Source organism: Dipteris shenzhenensis, chromosome 25, assembly GCF_047967505.1.
Source record: "Dipteris shenzhenensis isolate YYH24624 ecotype China chromosome 25, Dip_SZ_1.0, whole genome shotgun sequence".
In the NCBI taxonomy this organism is placed as follows: Eukaryota; Viridiplantae; Streptophyta; class Polypodiopsida; order Gleicheniales; family Dipteridaceae; genus Dipteris; species Dipteris shenzhenensis.
In genome coordinates, this window is record NC_141620.1 from 16,467,003 (window position 1) to 16,481,855 (window position 14,853).

At 42.2% G+C, this 14,853-nt stretch overlaps 2 protein-coding genes across 2 annotated transcripts in view; one reads left to right on the top strand and one right to left on the bottom strand.

Annotated features, from left to right (window-relative positions):
- NOXY38 (tetratricopeptide repeat (TPR)-containing protein) overlaps positions 1-1,096 on the bottom strand; it is a 43,601-nt gene extending 42,505 nt beyond the window's left edge. The window contains exons 1-2 of the mRNA XM_087396876.1: positions 629-1,096; positions 158-434 (exon numbers count right to left, since the gene is read on the bottom strand). Coding sequence (XP_087253002.1) covers positions 158-428 — 271 coding nt within the window. The 5' untranslated portion in view covers positions 429-434; positions 629-1,096. The remainder of the gene's footprint in view (positions 1-157; positions 435-628) is intronic.
- Positions 1,097-9,592: 8,496 nt separating this feature from the next.
- EMB2804 (tubulin folding cofactor B) overlaps positions 9,593-14,853 on the top strand; it is a 45,122-nt gene continuing 39,861 nt past the window's right edge. Inside the window, exons 1-3 of the mRNA XM_087396850.1 lie at positions 9,593-9,809; positions 11,701-11,852; positions 12,037-12,155. Coding sequence (XP_087252976.1) covers positions 9,684-9,809; positions 11,701-11,852; positions 12,037-12,155 — 397 coding nt within the window. The 5' untranslated portion in view covers positions 9,593-9,683. The remainder of the gene's footprint in view (positions 9,810-11,700; positions 11,853-12,036; positions 12,156-14,853) is intronic.

Consider the following 14,853-nt stretch of genomic DNA (forward strand, 5'->3'; position numbering starts at 1 on the left):
GATCACTTTTCGATTGGCATCCACACTTGCAGTGAACGCAAAACAACTCAAAATTACAGAGTGAAATTGTTTGCATAAGAAATGCCAAAACGAGTAGAGTGAAATTGTTTGCATAAGAAATGCCAAAACGAGTGACTAGCCTCTAGACTAAATTTACCATCCAACTGAGTTTCAGTGCCAGTTGAACGCTCAGCTTCTCCATTGGCTGGATTGACTTCGTGTCTCACCACCTCTTGCTCGGCTGAGACCTCTTTTTCTGCTTTGCTCTCGTGCTCGGTTGCATCTATGGCGGCTGATTCAGATATCTCCGATTCATTAGGAATAGAAGCACCCTCTGCCATAGGGACTTCTGCGCTGGACGAAGAACTCTCTTTCGTATTTACTCCAGCCTTGGCCTTGTTCTTATTCTTATTAGATTTCCCAGCCATGGAGACCTGGGAAACAACAGAAAATGTATTGAGGTCCTGATTTCCGTTCTGTTGGGTAGCTAACGCAGCAAAGCTTAAAATTTTGGGTTTCCACCGAGTGGGTCTTAAATTGCATCAAAAATTGAGAGAAGTGAGAAGTGAGCTCAACAACAGAGTCAAAAGCTGCACCGAGGGAAGCCAAGGAGGGGGGAGCGAGGAACCTGTGGGGGGAGGCTCAAAATACCGCAATGCAGGGGGGGGAGCAGGGAGCTCTGAGGAGCAGGGGATGAATCGAGGCTGCAATGGAGCGAGTGTAATTCTGGGGGAAAGGAGGTGAGGGAAGAGAATTGGAGGATGAAGGAAGGAGGTGAAAGGCGAGAGCTTTGAGGGAGAGAGAGAGAGAGAGAGGCAAAGGGGGAATGGGCAAAGCTTGAGGATGGCTATGGAGGAGGAAAGCTTGCAAAACGAGACATTCAGGGGTCTCACCTCTCAAAAACAGGGCAGGGAAGATAGAATAGAAGAAGATGAGGAAATCTAATCCAACAGAAGGTACATCTTAAACCCTAGCTTTAGCAAGATGGGTTTAGGGCATTGCCCTCCATTGACACAAGCACATATACACACACAACACACATACTGGTTTTTGAGGATCAGGTTCAAGGTTGCTATAGCTTGAAGAAGACGGATTTAGGGTATTGTCCTCCATTATGTATACACACACACACACACAACATGGGTTGCTATCTCCTCTCATCATATTCATTGAATGTTGCTCTCTCCTCTCATCATATTCATTGCTTACCCCCCACACCCCTTTTTGGCTTTTGTGCCCCTAGATTCTCCTCATCATCATCTCCTTTCTCTAGAGTCTACTCCCCACCCTGCCCCCCCCTCGTGACTTCTCCCAATCCATAGCCATGCTACCAAGGCCTTTCCACGCTACATGTTGCCCGCCCATCCGCAGCGAGCTAGACCAAGATGTAAACGCGCGCCTCTGCGTCCGCAAGGACCTCTTTGCCCCGAGCAAGGCCTACCCCCCCAAGTTTGGGTGCTCGCTACAGCTAATGGCTATGTTTCAACCTCTAATAGAAACTTACCACATAATGAAGCAGGAGAACACAATAAGGCGCTCGGTGCGTAATGGTTGCACCCACATGTCAAAATTCTTGGCTACCCCCAAGCTAGGCAAGGTTTCAGGCACACCTCGACAACATGTATCCGCCCTCACATGTGGACCCGACATTCAGACCCTCCACTGCCATGTGTCCTTGCCACACAACCATCATCCTACTTTCAATATACTGACTAAATGCATTCCAAGCACAGACTCTAGCGAGTCAACCCTAGCTTCATGATGAAATTCAACTAAGGATGCCAACATGGAGCAAGCAATGCTCCTAAGGATACCATCGAGGTTGCCAGTCACTGATCTCCCAGCATAAAATCATTTAACCCCATGCTTTTCTATCCCACCTTCGCTACATTTCTCACCCTCATCATTTTCTTGCACTTAATAATCACGAGTCCCACTTGCAAGGTCTAGCCTAGATGTAATGATCGTATTATCTGGTAAGGAGTCACATCCATCTATATTTGTGAATTGTAAGCTTGCTTTAGAAGCCCATTTGCCCTCTCGAAAGGAGGTCTACACTCAAAGTGCAAATGTCTTAGAAGGTAAACCTATAAGAAAATAAAAAGCAAATTTGCATGGCTATTATATGCCTTAAAGTGCTTAGAGAGTAATTTAGACTATATGGTTTGCCTATATTGAAGCTATGAATGGGATGTTAGAAATAACCTATCTTGATTTTTTGATATAGTATGGGCCATTAACATTAAACCTAAAAGGTGATTTCTATTATTGGCTCAGGGATCCTAAGTGTACGTCACTCTAGCGTGCATCATTATACAAATTTGTATGGATCATTTCGATCTTGATGTTCTATTTCTCTTCCTCTACCACCAACATGCAAACACATACACTTGAACTTTTTGATAAATGGTTTTAAAACACGTACATTAATAACTAAGTACAGTAAAGAAAAACACAAATCCTTATAAGTAACAAGACCAAATGCAGTATGAAGGTTAACAATGGACTTATTGTTTACCTCCAGAGTGGCATCCTCTTACATGAATAATAAAGGGATTGTAGCTTGTGTCAAGATCCACTATAATGGCTAAGTTCTTGGAAATGCTAGTGGGTCCAATCTCCTATAGCCATATGAACTCTCTTTTTTTAAGTTAACAATCATGTAAACTCTTATTTTCTAGTGTACCACCTCCATGTGGTGGGTTTTATTATTCAAGTCACCAAATGTGAAGCATTATACTTGCACTCTTGGTTGATTGGTGCCTCCTTTCTATTAGTGCATCGAATTGGCCATGGTAAAAATATCACAATAACACTATGTAGATTTGTGATATACAGTCCATAACTCAATTTGATTCTTAAACTTGATATTAGAATTCAATGCATTGTATGGGGTTGACTAGATCTTCAATAACATTTTAAAAATAAATGGACCTAGGGATTATGCACTTTCACACCTTTTAGGGCTATTACCTTGAATGTAAAAAGATAACTAAAAGCTCACCAATTTTTATCAAGTGCATGACGTCCATATATATGGAGCCACATTACTCCTATCACATCTATAGCCCAGACTTGAGTGGTCCTAAACCATTACAAAGGTAGCTTCAATTCAACTCAAAAAAATTTTCTCATAATCATGAGCCCAAGCATTATAGCATGAAAATAAATTAATGATCTAACCCTTAGCTACATACATCATAGCTAGCATATAGTTTTTAAGCTATAAATGAGGGTTTTAGCATTGAAAAAGCCCAAATCAGACATAACACATAAACCAAATAATATTTGAAAGCAGCATGAAAATAGTTAGCTAACCCTACATACATGTACAACCAATAGCTCGACAAGTATATATTGAACAATTGTAGTTTCAAATTATAAAGTCATTTTCAAATCTTGATGGATGATTTCGGATTTCAAGTTGATTTGATAATGTATGAAACTGCTCTAGCTAACAAATGTGATTTAAAGTTATTTTTCTCAATAAGGTGCATTCAATGAGTTTACATAGCAAAGATTAACTTCCATAAAAAAGGGATGATATTGGAGTGTTCCAAAATCGTCAAAAGCATATTTCACATAAAACCATCACAAGGTTTGAAGTTGACATCAAATTACTTAGCCAATGAAATAAGTCTTTGGAGAACTCCAATCCTTTAAGTTACAAGTTAATTACTTTTCGTACATGCCTCTTCAATGCTCACCCTTAAAAATGTAGAAATTTGTAAGTGATCAACCATCCTTAAGAAACATCATCTTTACCACACCCCTTTGTGTGCTAAGAATGGCTTTCATCTAATTGTTTTGGAATAAAGGCTTAGCCAAGTGAGTGAAAATATTTTTTTAAAATTGCAATCCAAGGAGATGACTTAAGTTTATCCATGAATCCTACTTTGCCAATTAGCTAGATTTATGGACAATCTTAGGATTCTCTAAAATCATCCAAAGGATACAAGAGAAGATTTGGAAGAGGAGTATCAACTACACTCCAACAACATGACAAGCTCAATGCCTACCTTCAAGGGCCACACTGCATAAAAAAGAATACATCCAAACCAAGCTGGCTAGTGTGCTGGAGTAGTGTCCAATGTGTAACCTTCTTTAGATAAACCTCCAACCCAAGCAAATCACAACTACTACAAGCCCCATACCACATCTCTTCGGAAAGAAGCCCATCTAGTCCCTTATTAAAAGATCAAAGAGCATGGGGATCCACTTCCCATTTCATATGGAAGCAAAGTTGAAACCCTAGAATGGATGAGATGGTGTACAATTGCTCTAATGGAAAACCCCCCTTTCAGGGCTGCAAGGCCAAAACCTTCAATTCCACGGTAAGGGGGTAATCATCTAGGATGTCGAGGTAATATGAGGGTCCAAGCCTCCAAAACTCATCAGTAGGGGCTATCCTAGATGAGGCCTCGGACCTGGAAGCTGAGAGAAAGAGTTCCCTACCTCTATCAACTATGTGGGAGCTGTGTTTTGTGTATCAGGATATGGTCGAATTGAGAGGAAGAAATCAAAGTTGTGTCCTTGCCGGCAGGCTTAGACACATAAGAGGGTTGGATCACGAGGGGGGGGGGGGGCTAATAGAGGAGGAAGCAGGAAGCACATTGTAGTGGGGGTGGAGAAGATGCAAATAGAGGGTACATGGTGAGGCTGACCAGTTGTTGTTGTGTAGAGATAGTGATGGGAGGGGCTGGCGACGGTGGAGGGGAGGGATGAATGGGCAGAGATGAAAGGGAGGCAAGCAAGGGAGAGGGCATAGAGGAGGAGGAGGAGGAGAGGGAAGATCCAAGGGAAGGGGTGTAGGAGAGGGACGAAGGGGATAGATAAGATGGGCTTTGCTGTGTCCTACCCCTGAGAAGCTACCTACAAACTTTGGGCCTTTAACTTTAGCGGAGGTCGAAGATCTCTCCCTCAAGAGTCTAAGGATGGCCTAGGGGGGGTCTAGCTATTTGCATCCCCTGATTCGAGGGATTTCGTGTAGGTCTTGAACATGCTTGTTGGTGCAAGCTGCCTCACCAACTGTGGTTCTCTGTGGCCCCCTTGCCTGCCTTCTTCTTGACCACCCTAATCTAGGCCCCTTTGGAAGATCCACCAAAGGGGTATAAGACTCCTACTACTGCCTAGCCGATTTGTGAGATCTGTCCTCATGCTTCTATCTATGGCATGGCCATGAGAGAAGTGGTGTCCAGCTTGCTTCCTTGGGACAGGTCCATGCCAAGCAACCCCTCTACCGCATACTAAAGGCAATGTCATCGAAGGCCAAAAACCTAAACGCTCTGAAGCTCTATCTCATCTAGTGTCACAAGGAAGATCACATCCACTAGAGTCTTAGGGGACTCAACAATCACCCTAAGGCAAGTGACCCCAGCAGCTATCAAAATCGAAGCTGTTATGGTTGATAAGTACTCGAGCATTGTGCTAAAACATCCTCCGATGGAGGACAAGATGGGCAAATACTCCTTTGGGAGCATGAGAATTTGGGTTTCACACAAGAAATAATGGTACGACCCATGGTACTAAGGGATGAAGAACACTATGTGTAGAATGGTGAAGATGGGACTTTACTCCACCAAAGCCTAGGTGGTGTTAGAGGAACTTAAATGGAGAAGAAAAAATCCTCTCCCATAGATGGTGAGCTCTTGAATATGGTTACCCTTTAGGGCTAGGATCCCTTTCAATCACAAACCTGGGCCACCCACTACTGCTCTATCCTAAAGGGATGAATTGTTATCTTCACATGAGCTTCACATAGTTCTTGTCTTTTAGGAAAAGGATATTCCAAATGGCCGTGGGAGTTGAAGAAGTTCCCATGAGAGCCCCTTTGGACAAACCAAAGAAGGTTCCCACTAGAAAAATGATCCTAGAAAGAAAACTAAAGAGGTACACTTGTTTATAGAGGGAGAAAGAGCCCGTAAGAGGTGGGAAAAAAAGAGAAAGTAAGGAAAAGACAAAGGGAAAGGAGTTGCAAAGTGCATTGAAGAAGAGAAAAGAAAAAATGACATGAGAATTCCGATGATATCAGCAAAAGCACAAGGGTGGACGTTCGCACAAGTTCTGGTAGATGGAGGTTCGGGGGTCAATATAGTCACTTGAAGACCTGCCAAGAAATGGGATGGATGTCGTCCTCGTCTGGCCCAAATTTGCACCTGCTCTGGCACCCTTCTTAGTCCGCATGGCCGATCAACGCCGAGTTCGACCACTTGGAATCTTACGGGCAGTAGTCTTAGAGGTGGTGGGCATCTCGTTCGTGGTAGGTTCACTGTCCAAAGGCAACCCCAAGATAGGCTCTTCGAGCTACCAATCAACTAAAAAGAAAACCCTCAACCCAACCAATGTGGCGCAGGGAGCTATTGTTGCTATTGTGTGGCCAGTTAATGGCATATCAAAAGGAGCGGTTATTGCTAAAGGCTAGGTAAAAGGGTAAACTAGTGTGCACGAGCAGGCTAAGAGATGGTAGGAGCAAGAGAAAACAAGTTGAGGGGCATAGCATTTGCATGAGTGGGGTGCTGAAACAGTGAGGGGCGGAGAGGTGCAAGGAGGGAGGTGTAGCTAAAGGCAAAAGATCAAAAGCAAGCAAGTGAGGCTAGCTAGATGCGAGGGCTAGGCTAATCAGAGCTAAAGCAAGAGCAAGAGCAACAAGACATCTTCACCTTTTGGAGGCAGTTGATAGGGCTGGAGAGGAATCTTAGCCTATTGTGATTCTTCTTTTGGTGATAGGAACTAGTGTTTCTCCATGTTGGTGTCCAGTTCTACTTACTCCAAAGAAGGGGAAAATATGGAGAATGTGTGTGGATAGCAAACTCGTGAACAAGGCCACTACAAAGTACAAATATGTCTTACCCAAGATGGATGTTATATATGATGAATTGTAACATGCAAGCTACTAACCAAATAAATACTTGAAATCAGGTTATTAGCTTATAAGAAAGCCTGATGGAAAAATACTTTGAAGAACAAGGATACATTATATGAATGGATGTTAATGCCATTTGGTCACTCCAGTGCACCAAAATCTTTTAGGATATTGATGAATCATTTCTTGAGGACCATTTCATGCAAGTCTATGATTATCAATTTGGAAGGCGTATTGATTCGCATAAGTCTCTTAAAGAACAATTAGTGCAATTGCAAAGGCCGATGCAAAAGTTGAGAGAAAAGTAGTTGTACGTCCACTTGGAGAATGGCTAAAAATGTACCAAGAAAGTCAAGGATATTGTGACATGGCCTATACATAAAATAGTGACTAAAGTAATACGCTTCCGTGGCATGGTAAATGCGTATGGGAGCTAGAAAGCTTGTGAAAGGCTTCTTGAGAATTGTAGCTCCATTGACAAGCATAACAAAGAACGATCATGGGATCAATTTGGCTCCAAAAGTAACCCATGCATTTCAACAAATGAGAGAGATGATGACGAAAGCTATGATTTTTATTTTGTAAGGATTTCTTCAAAGATTTTATGTGATCTGGTTCATATGCACTACAAACTTTTGGGTAGCAAGCAATGTCTCCATTGATTCAATGGCTACACCAAAACAATTAACTCTTGATCATATTTGTAGTACCTTTCCTTGGTTTCATTCATCTTTTCATTGAAATATGCAAGAGGTCTTCATTCTTGAAGAAGCACATGATGACATCCAAGGCATACTAATATGCACACGTGCACACACACACACACACACACATGTATGTATACACGTATATATAACTTACATTAATCATCTTCAATGAATCCCCTCCATCACATGGCTTTCCCTTGCATATTGCAATTCTTTTTCATGCATTGTCTCCCAGAAGCATCCTAGTAACCAAGCTTTTTTTCATGCCTTGTTTGTATTTGATTCTAGCATTTTATACGCGAAGGAAAAAGTAACAAGTCTGGTCCTTGTACATCTTAGAATCAAAATGTATATCTATTTATTACTTTCAAAACAAATTAAATGGTAAGGTTCTCTTTATTTGTATAGGAAAATGCATTCATGGCACCAAACCACAAATATGCGTGCAAAGTTATTGACCTATCAACAAAACAAAATTGGTACCTCATCAATGTAAAGGTCCTTTATGCTTCAAATTTAGGCACTTATTTGTTTATATATGTCTCAATGCAATTGAAAACTATAATATATGAAGTTTAGACACATGAAATGCGAAACCCAAAATATATATCTTGGACATAAAATTAGTTATTTTGCGATCAACAAAACCTATCTGCTTGTCATGAAAATGTTAGCTAGGTAAGGCTACAACTGCAAGCTCAAGATCTCAGCAAATATCTTTTAAGGGTTATCCAACAAAATAATCACTCTCCACTTATGAATGTTACATCCCCCCTTTGGAATCATCCATTGCACGACTCAAGTAGCAGGGCAGAGAGCTAGAGTAAAAAATCTAATGAAAAGCCATGCGAAGGGGAGTCCCTTTAGAGTGGGAATTAGAGATTCATGCTATCTTAAAAACAATCCTATCCTAAATGACCTAAGGGCCTCAACATATAAGATGTGAATAGCATGGGTTTGTAATTCTAGTCCTCAACTATTTGGTTTAAAGTGAAAGAGAGTGGGATAACTTTCCTCTAAATGAGAAAGGGGCTCATGAAGTATGGAGGATGAGGCCACATGTACAAGTGTTTGCTCCATTGGGAATAGATGTGGAGCCTCCATTCAACAATGGAATAGTGGGATGGTGCTTTGACCACATGCAAGGTTAATTGTTGGCTTTATTTCAATCATGTGGTCATCAGTGCAGGCCAAAAAATAGCAATCAAGGGTCTTCGGAGGAAAAGTAGAGCCAGTTTGGAGCCCCAATTGGATTGGAGGGTGGTAGGTTGAAAAAGAATGTAGGTGACACTCAGTACATGTGGCCACACCGGGAACTATGGTTGGTCGATTAATCCATGCATATGGTCACCCTCTAAGCTAAGGGTGGGTTCATATGGGGTAGTGTTTGATGGAGGAATGTGATGTTCACACAGCACGCATAACAACTTCTTGAGAGCGTGGACCTGAACTGATTATTCATTGTTACGAAATCCTGTAGCCTGTTGAAGCCTCCAATTGGTGATGCTAGTGCTTGGGGGTGGGGTGTGTGCCAAATAACCTTCCCTCATGATGTGAAGTAAACTTTCATCACCTTTTGAGTGACTGTATCAAGGGAGGGCAAGCATACCTCGTAAGATTCGACCAAGGGTGTGCTTTTGTAGGATCGAAATGTGCGCACATAGATGCGCGATGCACCCTTGCATCAGTGCACCCATGCAAGGTTGAAGCGAGTCTGCATTCGGATGGCCTATTGAGCATTTCGAAAAATGGAGGATTCAAATGTGCACTTGCTTTAAGTGGCTAGCAGTTTGGAAGAGGTCGTGCAGAGAGTTCTGAGCCTTCCCACAATGCTTTGTCGACATGTTCTGCTCCATTTGCCGGCTCCTGCTGTCCAAATTTCTAGTTGGTTGGCACTCTTTTCAACATTGCATGTGGCCCAAATGCCGGTTGGCAGTGGAGCCACCACTGGGTATGTAAGAGAAAGAAAAAGGGATTAAGAGAACACACGTGCCGGGAAAAATAGGGGCTAACCAATGGACTCCCCTATTCGTTGGGCTAGTGGTCTTGAGAAAAAGGCCTAGAAGAAGGAGATGGCGGGAAAGGCTAATCTTGAAGACTCTTGAGATTGTTCAATGAGCTCAGCTGCCATGGCGACTAAGCACGCTGATCTTCAGCATTTGCCTGATGACATCGTCTCTTTACATGTCTCCCACTCAAACCTCAAGCACCATTCCAGTCAATTACGCTTCAGCCTTCATGTATGTTGCTCCTCCTCCCCCCTCCCCTTGCCTCCACCTACATTTTATCGCTCTTTTCATCGCTTCTTCGCTTGCCCGATTCGCCGAATTTAGGATGTTCTTCCGCTGCCTTGTTCGCATCCATGCCACCCATTGCTTCTTTCATCTCACGGGTTTTGCTGCCCAGTTGAATTTGTCAATGGGATTTCCATACGAATTACCCCCGACAGACCAAGGCATGGGTCGCTGAATCTCTCCTATGATTGATCTTTCAAGCTTGGCATCATTAGCACGAGTCGTAAGTGAAGCGGTGAGCAGAACGAAAATCGATCATTAAACGCCAATGCACCACAAAATTGAATGCTCAAGTGTAGGCGAGACCGGAAAGATAGAATTCCAAAGACATACAAAAACATGGCAACCTCTACTCAGCTCTTGGAGCTCACTGATCGGGCCTAGCTTAGTTGTTTCCAGCCTCTCTTGAAGTCTTTGTATTCACCTACCTTGACGCTTATTTCAGATATGTAGTCGATCTCACAAGAGCTGAATGTGCTTCGTCCATTCAGCTGCTCCTCCAATTCTACACTCGTCCAATCCAATGCTCCAATTACAATGATTGTGAAGAATGAGTGGGGGGAACCCTGTCTGGTCCGTGTCTGCTCCCTGCCCCCTGCCCGCCACCGTTTTTCATGTTGGACGGTTGGCATCCTTGGGCCATTTGATAGGGGAAACGTTTGTTTTTGACGACGATGACGATGATGATTTTTACTCCCCCTCTTGCAAGAACCTTCAATGTGTCTTTCGACATGATGACAATATCCTGGTCTTCAAACTCTACGTTATTCTTTTGCTCCGTTGAGAACTCACAGAAAGCATAACAAAGGTCTGGGACATAGTTCCACTGACTAACGCACTCGTAATGTCCACTCTCACCATCGAGCCCTCATGTGTAGTTTCTGATGACTTGAACTAATCAGATATGCACCATTGTCTGCATCCACTTCCTCTCTCCATGTGGCTGCCAAGCAGCTGGTCCAACTTGTCAGCGCTCTTGCAGATAACTGATTATATAGAAGGCTCTCTTTTTTTGCCCCCAGCCCCAGAGAGGCCTATATAAGGTCATAGCTATTTTGGTCTAGGATCAGGAAGATTTTGAGACATGATGGACTGTGGTAGATCAACTGCCGCAATGCTTCAGAGGTACAATAGATTGATGAAGCGGATGGATATCCATGGTGGGCACTTTAGACACATGCTTGGCTTGCTTTGATGGCAAACAATGGGATTCGTTCATCCACCATTTAGGTGCTTGCTTTGATGGCAGACAATGGGATTTGTTGCCAAAGGGGGGCTGCATGGCTAAGGTGGTGGACTTTGACAGTGGGGGGGTGGTGGCATCAGCGTTAATATTCTCACACTGGATGGATTGTTGTCAATGACGTTTGTTAGAGAGGCCACATAGAAGGTTTTTAGGTTCATGCGATTGGAGACTCTTATGGTGGTAATGAAGACTTAGTATTGGAGACTTAGTATTGGAGGTTAGGGAGCTACTGGTAAGGAGGATGTTGAGGAGACTCTGAAGGACAGAGCATGCTTGCTTCAACAAAGGGAGTATGAGGCAAAATTGCTGGTCGATCCTGACCGTGGTGAGGAAGGTTCCCTCACGGATGCTCCTAGAATTCGACACTGTTTTGCAGATAGGGCGAGCTAGAATTGCGGCCCAGAATACAATCGGGAGGGATATACAGATAATGTGTGAGAATGGAGGGGAACCCATTTAATGACCTTAAGACACTCCATTTTTAGTGTATTGGAATTCTCATTGAAGTACAGAGTTCTCATTGACATTAACCTGTGGTTGGTCTTGAAAGAGGAGAATGTTAGGTGATGCTTCTTTTGTGCTGTGGAACAGAGTACCATTGAAGCTGTGAAGGAGAGACTTAGCAGGAATTCTGGGACTGCAGTTGGAGCAATGCTTCTCCAACTATATGATGAACATGATAATAAAATCTGTGAACTGATGGATGACTCAAGGCCTTTAGGGTTCTATTCCCCTTTAGATGGGTAAGATGGTCTGAATACAGATTTAGATGGTTCTCTTCCCCTTTAGATGGTAAGATGGTCTGAATACAGATTTACCGAGAATGCTATGTCACTGAGCAGATTGTGAGTTTACAATGCTGTGACGGTCTGATAGGGCTTTGATTTGGTTCAAGCAAAGCATTTACATTGGTGAGCTGATTGTTAGGTACCGAATTCACATCGTAGATCTTGATCCTGCATCATGTACAGCAAATGGCTGGCTAGAGGACACCTCCCTTGTTGAAAAGTTTACCATAACAGATGATGATTACGATAAGCGAGCAGGTGAGCATTCTGTCTTTTTGTTTTGAATAGCTCTGCTTCTGATGTTTTAATATCTATACGTGATTTTTTTTTTGATTTGTGTTGGTTTTTCTTGAAGTTTTGGACTAACACGGTGACATTGGTTTGGTTCCTCTCACTTATATTGCAAATAGTATTTGAATCTTCTGTTTGTACTTGTTTTGTCATTTGCAATCTAGTACTGCATTATCAGGCTTCAATGAGAGAGCTCAACGTAAAACAATAGGGAATACACCAATTATGTGGTGGTAAAGAGGATAATAGGCCCAAGATGTGGTTGCCGGTTCATATCTGCAACCTCACTAGCACATAAATTCGCAGCTATCCATATGAAAACGCAGCAACCCTGTTAAAAATCACACTTAAAAAACAGGCTGGAGTGAATTTGAACTGAAGGAGAGAGAGGGGGAGAGAAAAGTACGCCACACTAGGGGCCAGAAATAAGGTCTGAAGGTTTTTATTGCAATAGAAAAACTGTTTACAAGCTGGCTCACAGAGGAGCACAAATCTGATACAACTCAAATAAGTCAACAATTTATAAAACTAGGGGGCAGCCATGCTTTTTTGCATTGCCCTAAAAAGCTGGAGCTGTCAGCCAGAAAATGCTGGCTGAAATTCGTTCTTCTCAAGGAAGGGCACCCAAAAAGCTGAAAATCACAATTTACCCTAAGCGGGTTCTTCCTAAAAGCTGGTCGTCCACCTTTGCACATTTCCCCCGTTAAAACATGGGACTTTTTTCACTCTCCAAGGTCTTGCCACAAATCAAAACGATATCTTCTAACATACTTGAACCTAATTGAGGTTATCTAATGCATGCATTGTAGTTCTTGGACTAATCCTAAACCCTTGTGGGCATCCCCACGATGCATATTACCTAATGCAAAACAAAGAAAGGTAAATTGCGTTGACTAAAGTCAACTTTTTTTGACCAGTGTCAATAATAAAAAAGATTTACCTTTATTTCTTGGGATAGATTCAATTTGTGACAATATCCTTTTTAAAAAGTGGATTGTTCTAAATTGAAGAAAAACAATGAAACAGAGAATGGGGTTTCAATTCCAAGGAATTCATAGTGGCTAGGATTACCTCTAATCAGCCTGGAAAATTCTAAATGCAGCACTTCTCAATGAATTCCCCGCTAGAATCCTCAATTTGCAGCAGATAAACACTACTCGCAGCAGTCTGGAACAATTCGTAGCAGATAATCACCAAGGAAGAATTCAAAATAGGGAAATACATGCATTTGATAACTTTGTTTGATTTAAAACAGCAGCGAATTTCTTTTGAGGATCAAACCGATTGAAAGAGGGGGAGAGGGAGCAGAGAACACACAAAATAGGGGCCATAAATAAGGGCTGGTCCCCCCCCGAAGGTTTTTATTTCAGAAGTCAGTAGTTTGATACAAAGTTCAGCTCATGCAGAGCCCTTAGAAGATGCTACAGCAAATCACAAATAGAACAGAAAGAAAGAAAGTTTATTAAAGTCTTCGGAAGACTGATGGGTCTATGAGACTGTGAGAAACTTGATACAACCCCACTGAAAGGGTGGAGCTACTAAGCGAGCATCCACACCCATACAAAAGCAAAACTATATCCTACATACTCATAGTCATCTACAGAATCACTATCATTAGCATCATCATCAGAGCAATTGGCTCCAAAAACCGCTATACTGGCTAGATGAAATGAACTGCCTTCTAACTTGGACAGTCCCCTCTAAAAATAACAATTTTTCTTGTGTTATTCATCTAGCACTTTGGACGCCTACTTTTGCATGCCCCATCCCATTAAAATGTGGGATTTTTGCACTCTCTTGGAACCTGCACACAAATAAAACATCACCAAGCACATTGCACCCGTTAAAGGTTAGCCAGTGCATGCATTCTAATTCTTTGATTAATCCCAGTCCTCTGTGGGCGTCCCCACCATGCAAGTAAGCAAACACAATGAAAAAGATAGAAACTTTTCTAGTTGATAAAAGTCAACTCACTTTGACCGAAGTCAATACTTCTGACGTCAAAATAAAGTAATTTTCTCTTTATTTCTAGGGATAAATATGGCTTTGTGACATCCCCTCTGCTTCTATTCAGTTGTCCCCAATTGAAAGGCTTCTTTATACATCTATAGGACTTATGGATGATCTGAGAAATAATCTTCATTGACCCACTTGGCTATTGCCAAATAATCTTTATACTTGACAAGGTACTGATGGATAACTTTGCCTCAGGATCCTCTCTTTTTTGTGTGATAGACAACCTATTTTGGTTTAAGAATTTCCTCCAACTTGTCCACTTTGGCGGCTATTTCAGTTGGCTTAGGTCCCTTATACTTCTTCAAAAGACTCAATGCTCTGGTAAATCCACCAAGTAAGCTACCTCATTGATCTCCCCTATGATTTGGAATGGTCCATAATATCTGGTGGACAGCCTTAGTAACATTCTTTACCTGGGGCCTTCAAGATAGGGCATCCGCCACTCTATTCTGCACTCCTGGCGTATGAACAATTTGAAAATGGAACATGGACAGAAAATTTGCCCATTTCATGTGCTTTTTTGAAAGCTTGGTATGGGTCAAGAAATGCTTAAGAATGTGATGGTCAGTCAACACCCAAAAGGTAATACGTCCAGATGGTCATAGCATGAATTAGAACCAACAGTTTTTTCTCATAAATCTACAAATGT